Genomic DNA, 14,089 nt, shown 5'->3' on the forward strand with positions numbered 1-14,089 from the left:
ATGATTTCTAAATGTTGTGTTAATTTTTTTAAATTAATTAAAAATAAATAAATAAATAATAGGGGGAACAAATGTTAAAAATAAATTTCGTTTAAAGTGCTAGTGGTAAATGAAAGCGAGGGGTAAGGGGTATGGCATGTATAATCTTTTTTTTTCTGTTATCGTTTTATTTCTTTTTCTGTTGTCTTTTTTATTTTTTTCTAAATCGATGCAAATGTTCTAGAAATGATGAATATGCAACTATGTGATGATATTAGGAATTACTGATTGTATATGTAGAATGGAATGATATCTTAATGTTTTGTCTGTTAATTTTTTTAATTAATAAAAAAATTAAAAAAAAAACTTATGGGATGCAGTAAATACATTGCTGAGAAGGAAATTTATAACCCTTAAATGATTGTATTAAAAAAGAAGGAAGAGCTAAAAGCAAAGACTTAAATGCACAATGGGAGGAACTAGAAAAGAATAGCAAACTAAATCTAAAGCAAGCAGAAAGAAAGAAATAACAAATATGAAACCAGAAACAAATGAAATTGAGAATTTAAAAAACAGAGAACATTAACAAAACCAAAGGTTATTTCTTTGAAAAAAAATCAGTGACATTGAACAACACTTAGCTAGACTGACAAAGAAAAAAGGAGAGGCACAAATAAATTAAAAATGAGAGGGGACATTATTAATGTCCCCACAGAAATAAAGGGAATCATTAGAGAATACTGTGATTACCTATATGCTAACAAATTAGACAACCCAGAGGAAATGGACAAAATTCCTAGAAATGCACTAACAGCCTCCACTGATTGTAGAAGAAATAGATTTCCAGACCAATTACAAGTATAGAGATTTAATTAGTCATCAAAAACCTCTAAACAAACAAAGGCTTATGACCACATCACAGGTGAATTCTCCTAATCATTCCAAATATTAATACCAATTCTGCTCAAATTCTACCCCACCCAAAAAAAAAATTTGAAGAGGAGGAAACACTACTTAATTCAGTCTGAGGCCAATATCATCCTGATATTAAAGCCAGATAGAGATACTACAAGAAAAGAAAATTACAGACCAATTTTTCTAATCAGTATAGATGCAGAAATCCTTGACAAAATATTTGCATATTGCATCCAAGAGCACATTAAAAGAATTATATACTGTGATTAAATGGGTTTTACCCACATACCTAAGGGTGGTTCAGCATTAGAACATCAGTTAATGTAATACAGCACATTAACAAAATGAAGGGAAAAAATCATGAGATCTTCTCAATTGACCTGAGGAAGCATTTGGCAAAATCCAACATCCTTTCTTGATAAGAATACTTAGAAAAATAGGAATAGAAGGAAACTTCCTTAACATAGCAAAGGGCATGTGTGAAAAACCCACAGGTGATGTAATACTCAATGGTGAAAGAGTGAAAGCTTTACGATATGGAATAAAATAATGATGCCCATTGTCACCACTGTTATTCAACATTGTATGTTCTAGCCTGAGCAGTTAAACTGACAAGAAAAAGAAATGAAAGACATCCAAATTGAAAAGGAAGAAGTAAAACCGTGATTATTTGTGGATGACGTGACTATATATGAAAGTCCCCAAAAATCTACAACAGAGCTAGAAGAGGTAATAAATTCAGCTGGGGGTGAGGTACAAGATCGATGTGCAAAAAAATCTGTAGTGTTTCTGTACACTAGTAATGAGCAATGTGAGGAGGAAATCAAGAAAAAATTTCATTTACAATAGCAACTAAAATAATCAAATATCTAGGAATAAGCTTAACCAAAGATGTAAAGAACTTGTAAACAGAAAACTACAATACATTGTTAAAGGAAATCAAAGAAGACCTAAATAAATTCTGTATTTATGAATTAGATGACTAAATATTAAGATGTCAAGTCTACCCAAAATGATTTATGGATTCAAGGAAATCCCAATCAAAATTCCAGCAGTCTACTTTACAGAAATGGAAAAGTCAGTTATCAAATTTATTCAGAAGGGTAAGGGGCCCTGAATAGCCAAAGACATCTTACAAAAGAAGAGTGAAGTTGGAGGGGTCACACTTCCTAGCTTTAAAGCTTATTACAAAGCTGCAGTGGTCAAAACAGCATGATACCGACACAAGGCTGGATATATAGAACAAATAGAATCAAATTGAGGCTTCAGAAATAGATCCTCACATCTGTAGCCAATAGATTTTTGATAAGACTGCCAAGTCCACTCAGTTGGGATAGGATAGTCCCTTCAGTAAATGGTGCTGGGAAAATTGGATATCCCATATGCAAAAGAATGAAAGAGGACTCCCATCTCACACCATATACAAAAATTAACTCAAAATTGATCAAATCCTGAAATAAAAGAGCCAGGACTATAAAACTCCTGGTAGAAAATGTAGGGAAGCATCTCCAAGATTTTGTGTTAGGCAGTGGTTTCTTAGACTTTACATCCAAAACACAAACAACAAAAGAAAAAAATATATAAATGGGACCTCATCAAAATTAAAAACTTTTGTTCTTCAAAGGACTTTATCACAAAAGTGAAGGACATTCTACTTAATGGGAGAAAATATTTGGAAACCACATATCTTATAAGGGTTTATTATCCAGAATATTTAAATAAGTCCTGCAACTCAACAATAAAGACAAACAATCTAGTTAAAAAGTGGGCAAAATATTGAATAGACTTTCCTTCAAAGAGGATATATAAATGGCTGAAAAGTTCATGAAAAAATGCTTAATATCAGTAGGTACTATGGAATTGTGAATTTAAACCGTAATGAGATACTAATTCACATCCACTAGAATAGCTACTACTAAAACAAAATTTCAAGTGTTGGAAAGAATGTGGACAGCTAGGAACACTCATTTATTGTTGGTGGGAATGTAAAATGATGCGGCTGCTGTAGAAGACAGTTGGGTGGTTCCTCAGAAAACTAAATATAGAATTAATGTATGACCCAGCAATTCCTCTAGTAGGTATATACCCAAAATAATTGAAAGCAAGGAACTTGGACAGATACTTGCACACTAACATTCATAGCGGCATTATTCACAGTTGTCAAAAACATGGGAGAAATTCATGTGCCCATCAGCTAATAAACAGATAAATAAAATATGATAAATACCTACAATGGACTATTACTAAGCCATAAAAAGGAATGAAGTCCTCCTAATATATGTGACGACATGGATGAATGTTAAGGACATTGTTCTGAGTGAAATAAGCCAGACACAAAAAATCAAATATTGTATCATCTTATTGACATGAAATAATTAGAATAAGCAGACTCATAGAGTTAGATTCTAGAATATGGGTTACCAGTGGCTGAGTTGAGGATAGAGATTGGGGACCCAATGCTTAATTTGTACAAAATTTTTATTTAGATTGATTGTAAAGTTATGGTAGCACAGTATTGTGAATGTAATTAACAGCACTGAATTATATATGTGAATGTGGTTCAAAGGGGAAACTTGGGGTTGTATATATGTTACTAGAATGAGGTTTAAAAGTTAAAACATAGGACTGTATTACCCAGTGAGCCCTGTTGTAAATGATGTACATGTTTATTAATAGCAGTATAAAAATGTTCTTTTGTGAACTGTAACACAGGTGCCATACTAAAGCAAGATGCTAATGATAGAGTACTATAAGGGAAAAATACACCTCATTTAAATGATGATATTTAATAGTACAATTTTAATAATCCTTTCATCAATAGTAACAAAGGTACCACACTACTGCAAAATGTCAATAAAAGCGGTGTATATGGGAATGCTGTATTTATATGTTTTCTGTAAACCTGTGACTTCCTTAATAAAATAAAAGACTTAAAATTTTTATTGTGAACAGCAAACAAATATTCTTGACATACAAATATTCTTGACATGATTACAATCAATGGCTCATAATATCATCACATAGTTGTGTATTCACCATGGGAAAGAAAAGAAAAAAAGACTTTTAAGCCAGTAAGAAAGGAACTTTAAAAACTGATTTGTGTATTTTCAGATTTACTGCTAGTTTAGTATACAGCACTAAAGATAATTGAATCAAAGCCTTTCTATTTTTTTCTCAGAATTGTTCACATTAATAATATACAGCATAAAACACTGTTTGGATCATAAATTTAGTTGGTTATTTGAATGGCACTTGAGACCATTGGCATTTGAGACCATTAATATATAAATGGCCATTGTAAATAGTTGTCATTGGAAAAAATTCTTTAAAAATTTCTAGTTTCAACTTTTTGGGTACTTATATTCTTTGTTTAAGAATGTAATGGTATATATACATACTATCTCATACCTTATGACGCCAGTTACATCTGATTAATTTTAATTTCTTGTACTTAGCTAGTTCATTAATCATATCTCTGAATTAACAGGTAAAGTTTGTTCCCAGGCCTCAGATTGTTCATTAAACATGTACTCAGAGCAGGTGCCATATTTTCAGGTTTCTTCTGTTTTTGAAAGGAGAGCTGGAGATGGGCATGATCAAGGCATATAAAACAAAAAGAACATCAGTTTCTTTTCCAGATAAGAGAAGATGTTAGGATAAGAAGCTGATGTTAGGATAATAACCGGCTTGATTCAGAATCTGATCGAGAAGAAAAACAAAGGGTTGGAAGGCAAGTAGTCAGTTGAAGGAATAAGTCACTTATTTCTGTTCACCAGCTCACATAAAACCAGGGACTCTGGTGGTAGGATCTTGGAGCTTTTGAGGAGTTTTCTTCCTAGTGTCAATGATTAAAGCCATATTGACACAGGCTTACCACTCATGGTATACAAAATATGTTCTCTTCCGTCTCTGAACATATAACATGAAAACAAATGGATTAGGTTGCATGCCACTAGGCATTTGAGTCAGTAAGCATATAATTGTTAATTCCCTGGCATTTTATATCATGTCCAAATATGCTCCCTGTTTATATTCATTGGGTAATTCTGTTTTGTTAGACATTTCAGGGAGAAAGGAAATGATTAAAGGCATAGTCCCCTCATGAATCATGATTTATTTCAGAGAATATGGTGACCGATTATCCCCTACTGAAAATTACCCTCCCCATCTGCCCTCCCCCACCCCCCATCATTTATTACAATCCCTCTCAATTACAGTTGTTCTTAAATTGAGGGTCTCATGGCTTTAATTTTCCTGGCAGGGTGTTTAGACTGATACCATTGCAGTAGTCTCCACTCTGTACTGCTTTCATTCAGTTATTTCTGCCTCAAGGCTAGGCTGTATATTATGGCCTGGGTAATGCTCCTAATGCACAAATCTGGTTTACTTTCCTCTTCCTAAATTTTCAGAATGAAGTGTAACTCTTACCTTGGCATTCAAGGCTCCTTGGCAATTGATTTCCAAATTACTTTTTTTTAGTAGCCTGCTAAGTGCAACCTAGGCTATTGGTGTGTAAAAAAATACTATCAATGCGTGTGTGCCTTCTTGCCTTTGCTCATGATGTTCCTTGTGCTTGGAATGCTGGTTAATTCTATTCTTCCTGTGAAACCCAACTCAAATATTCTGGCTTCCATGTATGGTGCCATTTTCCCCTCCCTCTTTTGTATTTGCATTACACTTTGTTTTCAACTATAATATAACACTGAAGAGCAGGAAACAACTTGTTCCCTGGGTCTGTCACTTTGGAGACAACAGTTCTTAACTCTGAGTAGATAGTCATTAAATGTTTTTCACTTTAATGATTCAGGAGTACAAAGGGCCACTTTGTGAGACCAGGAGAGGTTAAGGTCAAAGTATCAGTACTCATACCGTTATTTTTATGTGATTTGAGTCAGGTTAAAAACAAACAAACAAATATAAGGGTAGCCTTGATGAGGAAAATAGTGTAACAATATATACAGGATACATTGTATAGAAAGAGATGAGTGGTATTACTTGGGGAAGTATATTTACTTATTTCTTTTTGAATTAAGATAAATTATTTGGTAGCTATTTTTTCTTAGAATTGGATATTTTATAACTCTCTTAATTTTAGGAAAATGAAAAAAATCTTATGATGAACACATTGTACAAGCTTCATGATCGATTGGCACAGCTTGCAGGTAATTGTTTTAACATTCATGATTTCTAAAAATCTTTTGAAAAATTAATTTGCATGTGTAGCATACTGCATCAGTAGAAATAGTGTTTCCCAAGTTGAGTATTGTTCAATTTGTTGAACATTTTACTTTAGAGAAGTTTTCTAGAAGTTGTTTTATTTATTTGTTTTTTACATGTACACAGTGGTTTTTTAATTTTTATATATACATTTAATGAAAGTCTTTTTCCTGCCTGCCATATGTATTATATGTAATATATATGTATATTGTATTCTATAGTATAATTTTAAAGTCAGTCAAAGTTCTTCGTGCGTTATTACTGGCAATTCTGAAAGCTTAAGTATCAGTCAATTTGGATGGATAGTTCCCAGATTGAATATAAAAGTACAGATTTTCTTTTGGTGGTTGTAGCTGAATAAAGTAAATATATTCTCCTTGAATTTGTTTTTTTCTGTTTCATTGCATTTTCTTCTATTCTGCTGTTAGTAGTCTTTGAGAGCTCTCAGATATTGACATATCTGCAATTAGAATAATTTATTATAGGTGAATTACTACCAAGTTTAGTTATTATGAGATACTGTACTCAAAAAGAAAAGGCATTGGGTTATCTTCTTACAGATATTTATGGGTGGGGTAGGGTGGGGAGGAATTTGTTTCCCAAACTTTTTTATGTAGCCCATCCCTTTTTAAAACTAAAAAAAAAAAAAAAAAAAAAAACTAGATTATAGATTGAAGCCTAATAAGTGAAAGTGGAACTTCTCTGGTTAAACAAGGGCATTTAGGATCCTCATAACTCCCTATCTTCTCATTAGTCTTTTTTTTTCTCCTTCTTTGAGTCCTTACACATGGTCAGTTTTTTTAGGCTCATAATTCTGTATATATCACTAAAAAGCCTTCTTTGCACTGACTGGGTTGTCATATTCATAAACTGTAAGCTAATAACATTTATTTGGCATGCTGTATAACACCCAGAAATGGTATAAGTATATGCTCTAGCTAGAAATTCCCATGTTGTTATAACAAGCTTCTAAACCTGTCCTTATTTTTATGTAGTGTGGTCCATGGTCCACTAGCTCAGCATAACCTGGGGTGTTTTTAAAGATAATAAAGTCCTTCCTCCAGAGCACGGGTGAGCACACTTTTTCTGTTAAGGGCCAGATAGTAAATGTTTTAGGTTTTGACGGCTAGACTATCTCTGACACAGCTGTTCAACTCTGTTGTTGTAGCTTATAAAAATCATAGATAATATATAAATAAATGAGCATGGCTGTATTCCAATAAAACTTCATTCATAAAAACCAGCAGCAGGCTGGATTTGGCTTATGGGCTGTGATTTCCTATCCTCTGCTCTAAATCTATGGAACCTGAATCTCTAAGGATGCAATATAAAGTTTGAAGACATGTTTTTTTAATAGATACTTCCATTTTTACAAATATCACCATTAAAAACCAGCTGCTTGAACAAAACTGATAAATAAGAAAGTGGTTACTTTTATTATAGAAGAATTTACCTAAGATTTTTAAATTTAAGTAATTGATTTGATTATCTAATTTATTTTAATTTAATTACTTTCATGTTAAATTTTAAACTCCTTGAGATTAACGAGGTAAGGAAAATTTACAATTGGAGTTCAGTAGTAAAGATAATTGATCTCTAAAGTAAATTTAATTTCCTCTTGACTTACAAAATAAACCCCTGATATTGGTAGGTTATAAAATCACCCTTGCTAATGGTAGGTTTATATTGTATATTATAAAATCACCCTTGCTAATGGTAGGTTTAGTTACATTCTAAAAATGCACATGCTTTAATTCAGTAATAAATTCACACTTATTTGAACCCTTGAATTATTGACTTTGGGAATAGATGTGTAAGTTAGCATATGAATTTGCTGGATTTTCCTTGTTAAGAAATACAGATCTGCGGAGATCCTCCTGTGTGCCAACATTTGTGGGATAAGTATCAGTATGACATAATTCCTACTCTAGCTTACAGTTTAGTTGGAAATATTAGAGGAAGACATGTTCTTACCTACACTGAAATGCATTTATAGGTTGTGGTTATGTAAATATTTATTTGTATCAAATACTTATCTCTACTTTATAGAGAATATAAATAATATTGGTCACATTCTTTATGATTGTAACAATCTATAATTGTGGAATTTTTAAAATACTTGAATTTTTCATATTTGTTTTCTTTTATAATAGCACTGATTCAAATTAATATTGTTCATCTTTCCAGGAGATCATGAATGTGGCAGTTCTAGTCAGAGAACACTTTCTGTCCAAGAGGCGGCTGCGTATTTTAAAGTAAGCAGTTAAATTAGAATTTTAATAGTTATACCTAAAGTTTATATAAATCATTACCATTATCAGAAGTACCATGCATTTGATTACTTTAATTGTATTGTTAAAAGCTTGGGCCTGCTGTTTGATGTCATGTGAGCATAAATAAATAAAGTATAATTGCTCAACATTTTTTGTTTCAGTTTGTTTTAGAACATTCTCTGTGAGCTTACACATTAATTTAGAAGGAATATAAACAACATTGGTAAGAGAGAAATTGAGAGTAGCAAGGAAAGCTGTTGTGATTTATTTAAAATCTTCTGCCCCAGATTAATTTCATCTCAGGATACTGAGAGAACTTGCAGATGAATTCTCTGAACTACTGAAGTAGTCTTCAGGAAATCCTAGATGGAATGAAAGATGCTAGATATTTAAATATGGGCAAGTGTCATTCTGATTTTCAAAAAGGGGAAAGTGGGTTTTGAATACCATACTGGTGAGCTTAATGTCAGTCCAGTTAAGATAATTCCATAAAGATGTGAAAATTTACAACTAGAAATGTTGATCACTGCAAGTGATCATTGTGAAGAAGTCATGTCATATAAACTTTATTTCCCTCTTAAAATTAGAATTGTATTTTATGCTCTAAGGCTATACAGCACAATTTTGGTGGCAGTCTCCTCTGATAAAATCTCCTGTGCAAAAGAGAAATGTGGATTGAATTTTTAATTTAATTTATGACATTGTAATATGATGGAGATTAGATCTGAATTCATATTCTAGCACTGCCACATAGAAGCTGTGTGTCTTGGCAGAGAGTTCTTAGCTTTTTTGAATGCGTTTCTCCATTTGAGAATAGGAATTTTGTTAATACCTGTCAGAGTAGTTGGGAGACTCAAGTGATTTAAAATGTAATATACCTAATTCAGTGCCTGATGATTATAATGGTTTCTCATTAAATTTTACTTCTCTTTCTGTGTTTCCTGATTAAATCAGCGCCACTCTGGTGAGAGGTCTCTAATAGCATGCTGCAAGCTTGTTCTCTTCTTTATTTTAATTTTTGACCTAAATGGCATTGATAAAGGTCAAATTTGTGTATGGCTTAGTAGCTAATAGAATGGATCGCTAAAGAATCAGGATCCAAAAAGATTTTGACTAAGGGGAGGTTATTATTCTAGAACTCAGTCTTAAAAGATGAAAGAATTGCTAAATGAACTAGTGGAGCTAGAGTAGGGGCAAAGAGGAGGTTGGATTGAGGAGGCAAAAGAGGACTCAAAGCAAACAAATGGTTCCTTAATGAGATATTTTAAAGTGTTTTTACTTTTAGTAGTAGGAAAAACCTATCCCATCTGGTGCTTCCTTCTTCCTTTCTCTTTGTCCCTGATTAAATCTCTTAAAAGAGATAATGGCATAGATTTGTATTAATGGTGAATTATAAATTCCTTGAGCATGATTCATCTGCATTTCAGAAGAACCCTAAGACTCCTAAAGTCTGTTGAGCACTATATTTGGCAGTCTAAAGAGATAGTATAGGGTTTGGGGATAGGATAGACCTGACCAGTAATTATGCAAGAGCTAAGAAAGAGACAGCATTGATGTAGAAGGATTATTACCCTCTTTTCTTTCCGCTCACTTTGCCATTTGATTGCAGCTATGGGTGAGCAACAGTATGAGGTAAAAAGAACATAGACCCAGGTACAAGCTGGCATTTAAACCTGGCCAAAGACTAGCAGCAAAGGAGTTGTTGAAATTCACCCACACATGACTGTTCTTTTATATAGAAAATTAGCATATACATGAGTTGAGTTGGGGACTGCCTGTATTTAATTTTTTTTCTCTTTTCAAGTAGTAACTCTAGTCTTTAAAAGATTTTCATATCTTTACCCTAGAATTAGATTGGGGTTTACTTGACTTTTTTTGGTAATCCAGTAGAATTACTATGTAATTTTTTTATACAAGATTCTGAATTAATTTAATTCCATTCCTTAATTTGTCAAGTAAAGTTATTTTAGGTGGAAGTGTTAATACCCTTATTATATATTATATTTTTGAATATATGTGTGTGTATGCGGTGTTTGGGTGTGTTAACTTTTTTTCACTTTGGAATCCCACTTTCATATTTTCAGATGGTATAAAGCATACTATGATTTGTCACTACCAAAGATGGAGTTTGGAATGTCATTAAAAAAAAATAAGAATTTTTCCTCCCAAAATAAGTTTTAGGGTCTGTATAAAAGCTTTTTTATATACATTTATAATAATGCTTATTTAGAAAAAAATATGGAAAATTTTAAAACAGGGAAAAACTACTTCAAACTTACCATCTAAGAATAACCACTGTGGTATTTGGTATATTTTCCTCTACTCTTTTTTATATGTATGTTTTCTTAAAATTAGTATGATTATACATATTATAATATTTATATCATACATATTCATATCCTTTTTCCTTAAAATTATTCCAAGCATTTTCTTATGTCATTGAACAGACTTCTGAATATACTTTTATGACTGGATGGTGTTCTTTGCTATAGTTTGGCTGTATTGGTTTGTATTTTTTTCAGTGTTATGAAAGCACTCTAATCTGTACATATAATACTTGATTTTTTAAATCATTTTCTTAGAAAACAATCCTAGCAAGGAAATTACTGGTTCAAAGGACATGAACATTTTTAGCTTTTGATATATCTTGTCAAATTGCTTTCTGATTTGGAATGACAGTTTTAGCATAATGTAGCCAAAGTTTGATATTTTAAAAGATTTTAACCACAGTCTACTATAAATATGGAAGAACTCTTCTATGAAGCTGGTATCAAATGATAATACTTATAGGCTTTCAGCTTATAGAGAAAGCTCTATTATACACTTCGTGTATTTGTACTGTGGTTTCATGAGCAACATGATTAAGTTTTTGGATTAAGTAGTAAATGAAACAATGTGTAGAACTTTTACACATGTAAACTATTTTTTCTCCAATTTCTAGCACAAATTTAAACACAGTGTTTAGTAAATGTTTGATTAAATATGTTGTGAAAAGAAAGGAAAAAAAGCAATGATTTTCAAAGTACACTTCAATAAGTAGATACAAAACAGATTTCAGAGTTTGTTATGGTTCACTATTCCGCTATTTCAGATTTTTCCTTCTAGCTGCTCCAAAACCCTGGAGGCTAGAAGAAATATATATTTTTCTTTTTTTGTGAAAAGTAGCATATATACTAAAAAGCAGTAAATTTCAAAGCACTTCACAACAGTTGTAGAATAGATTTCAGAGTTTGGTATGGGTTACAGTTCCACCATTGTAGGTTTTTACTTCTAGCTGCTCTAAGGTACTTCAGACTGAAAGAAGGATCAGTATAATGATTCAGCAGTCATACTCATTTGTTAAATTCTACCTTCTCTTTATAACTCCACCATCATCTTTGATCTTTCTTTCGGGTTTTTATATATATTTTTAAGACATTGAAAAACTTGTTTTGATTTGTGAAAAATTAAGGGGTCCCTCTGGTGGAACATTTAGAAAATACATAGCATTATTTTTTCATAAAGTACATGATTGGCTCTTATGTTAATGCTGGGTACATTGTATGGTGCTTTGCAGTAGAATGATGTAATGAATGGTAGTTAAGTACCTAGGTTGCTTTTAAAACCTGTTTACACTTAACACAATAAATATGTTTAAGATGTGTGAAGAAAATAGTAGGAAAGAAGATCGCTATAAAATTGTCAAGTTACGTGACTGGATGAACTTTTATGGCCCAGCTTGGAATGCTAATTGTTGTTATTAAAATTGTGTCTGTGTAGAAAAATAAGTGTTCTGAGTCATAGAGCAAGGGGGAAATTTCATAATAATAATGGCAGTTTATCAAGTACAAAATATCTTGATACATTCTATATTGACCTTTAATGATCTAACAAGGTAAGTGGGATCAGACCCACTTATTAAAGAAACTAAAGGTTAGGCTTTTTAAATAACTAGGTATTCTGTTAGGATGTAATCAAACTGGGAAAAGAACTAAAGTACTTACTCTTTTTACTATTTTGTTCTGCCTTGGGATATAAGGACGGGATTCATAACATTTAGTTTCAAGAAACTAATGAGTGGGCAAGGGACCACTGACTGAGGGTTAGGTCTGAGGAAGCAGTGAAAATAGGAGCCTCTGTACAAATGACATATTTTCTCTTGTCCACACTTAAGGTTATATATATATTTAATCTATAATGAAACCAGGATTCAGTATTGATTTGTGTTATATTTTAATGTTTTTGTAAGGTAGCATCTGAAAAATGGCATATATTGTCTTGCAGTTAGCCAGGATATTTGCTAACTGGAAAGTCACGGAGCTGTTATTACATGTAAATTATCCATTTTGTGAATTATCCTTAATAGGTGTTTTTTTAAATTTTATTTATTTATTAAAAAAATTTAACAACAAACGAGCAAAAACATTCTTAACATATGATCATTCCGTTCTACATATATAATCAGTAAGTCACAATTTCATCACATAGTTGCATATTCATCATCATGATCATTTCTTAGAATATTTGTATCAATTCAGAAAAAGAAATAAAAAGGCAACAGAAAAAGAAATAAAACGAAAACAGAAAAAAAAAAAAAGATTATACATACCATACCCCTTACCCCTCCCTTTCATTGATCACTAGCATTTCAAACTAAATTTAACATTTGTTCCCATTTATTTATTTATTTGCTTTTTGACTTGAAGAACAGAATTTATTGTCTGTCAGTTTTGGAGGCCAGAGGCCCAAACTCAAGGCATCAGCAAAACCATGCCTTCGCCCCAGATTCCGTTAAAGCCTGGTGCTGGCTTGCGGCAATCCCTAGGGTTCCTTGGCTTGCATCTCTGCATCTTGATCTCTCGCTCTCTCTCTCTCTCTCTCTCTCTCTCTCTCTTTATTTATTTATTTACAAAAAAACACCAAATAAACACAGACATTCCTATTTTGATCATTCTGTTCTACATATATAATCAGAATTCACAATATCATCACATAGTTGCATATTCATCATGATGATCATTTCTTAGAACATTTATATCAATTCAGAAAAAGAAATAAAATGACAACAGAAAAAGAAATAAAACAAAAACAGAAAAAAAAGATTATACATACCATACCCCTTATCTCTCCCTTTCATTGATCACTAGCATTTCAAACTAAATTTATTTTAACATTTGTTCCCCCTATTATTTATTTTTATTCCATATGTTCTACTTGTCTGTTGACAAGGTAAATAAAAGGAGCATCAGACACAAGGTTTTCACAATCACACAGTCACATTGTGAAAGCTGTGTCTTTATTCAGTCATCATCAAGAAACATGACTACTGCAACACAGCTCTACATTTTCAGGCAGTTCCCTCCAGCCTCTCCATTACATCTTGAATAACAAGGTGATATCTACTTAATGCATAAAAATAACCTCCAGGATAACCTCTTGACTCTGGAATCTCTCAGCCACTTAATAGGTTTTTAATACTTGCCTGACTTCTCCCTGTACCAGTGCCTTTTCTCCTCCTCACTAAACTTTTGTTGCTTTATTTAATGAGCTCAGTCTTTTATATGAAACATTTTTTTTTCTTTGAGACTAATCCAAGTTCAAAGTATCTGATATGAGTTTCAAATGAACATTTTTGGTTATTTTAAAAATAAGGCACATTTGTGGGGGTCGTGGATGTGTGTGTGTATGTGTCTGTACATACAATATATTAAAATGCATTTGTTAAA

General features: G+C 32.2%; 1 protein-coding gene across 1 annotated transcript in view; it reads left to right on the forward strand.

The window, feature by feature from the left end:
* The window catches only part of LEMD3 (LEM domain containing 3), a 65,313-nt gene that overhangs the window by 33,413 nt on the left and 17,811 nt on the right, over positions 1-14,089 (forward strand). Inside the window, exons 3-4 of the mRNA XM_077111318.1 lie at positions 5,990-6,056; positions 8,299-8,366. Of these exons, the coding sequence (XP_076967433.1) occupies positions 5,990-6,056; positions 8,299-8,366 (135 nt within the window). The remainder of the gene's footprint in view (positions 1-5,989; positions 6,057-8,298; positions 8,367-14,089) is intronic.

This window comes from Tamandua tetradactyla, chromosome 7 (genome assembly GCF_023851605.1).
Source record: "Tamandua tetradactyla isolate mTamTet1 chromosome 7, mTamTet1.pri, whole genome shotgun sequence".
Lineage (NCBI taxonomy): Eukaryota > Metazoa > Chordata > Mammalia > Pilosa > Myrmecophagidae > Tamandua > Tamandua tetradactyla.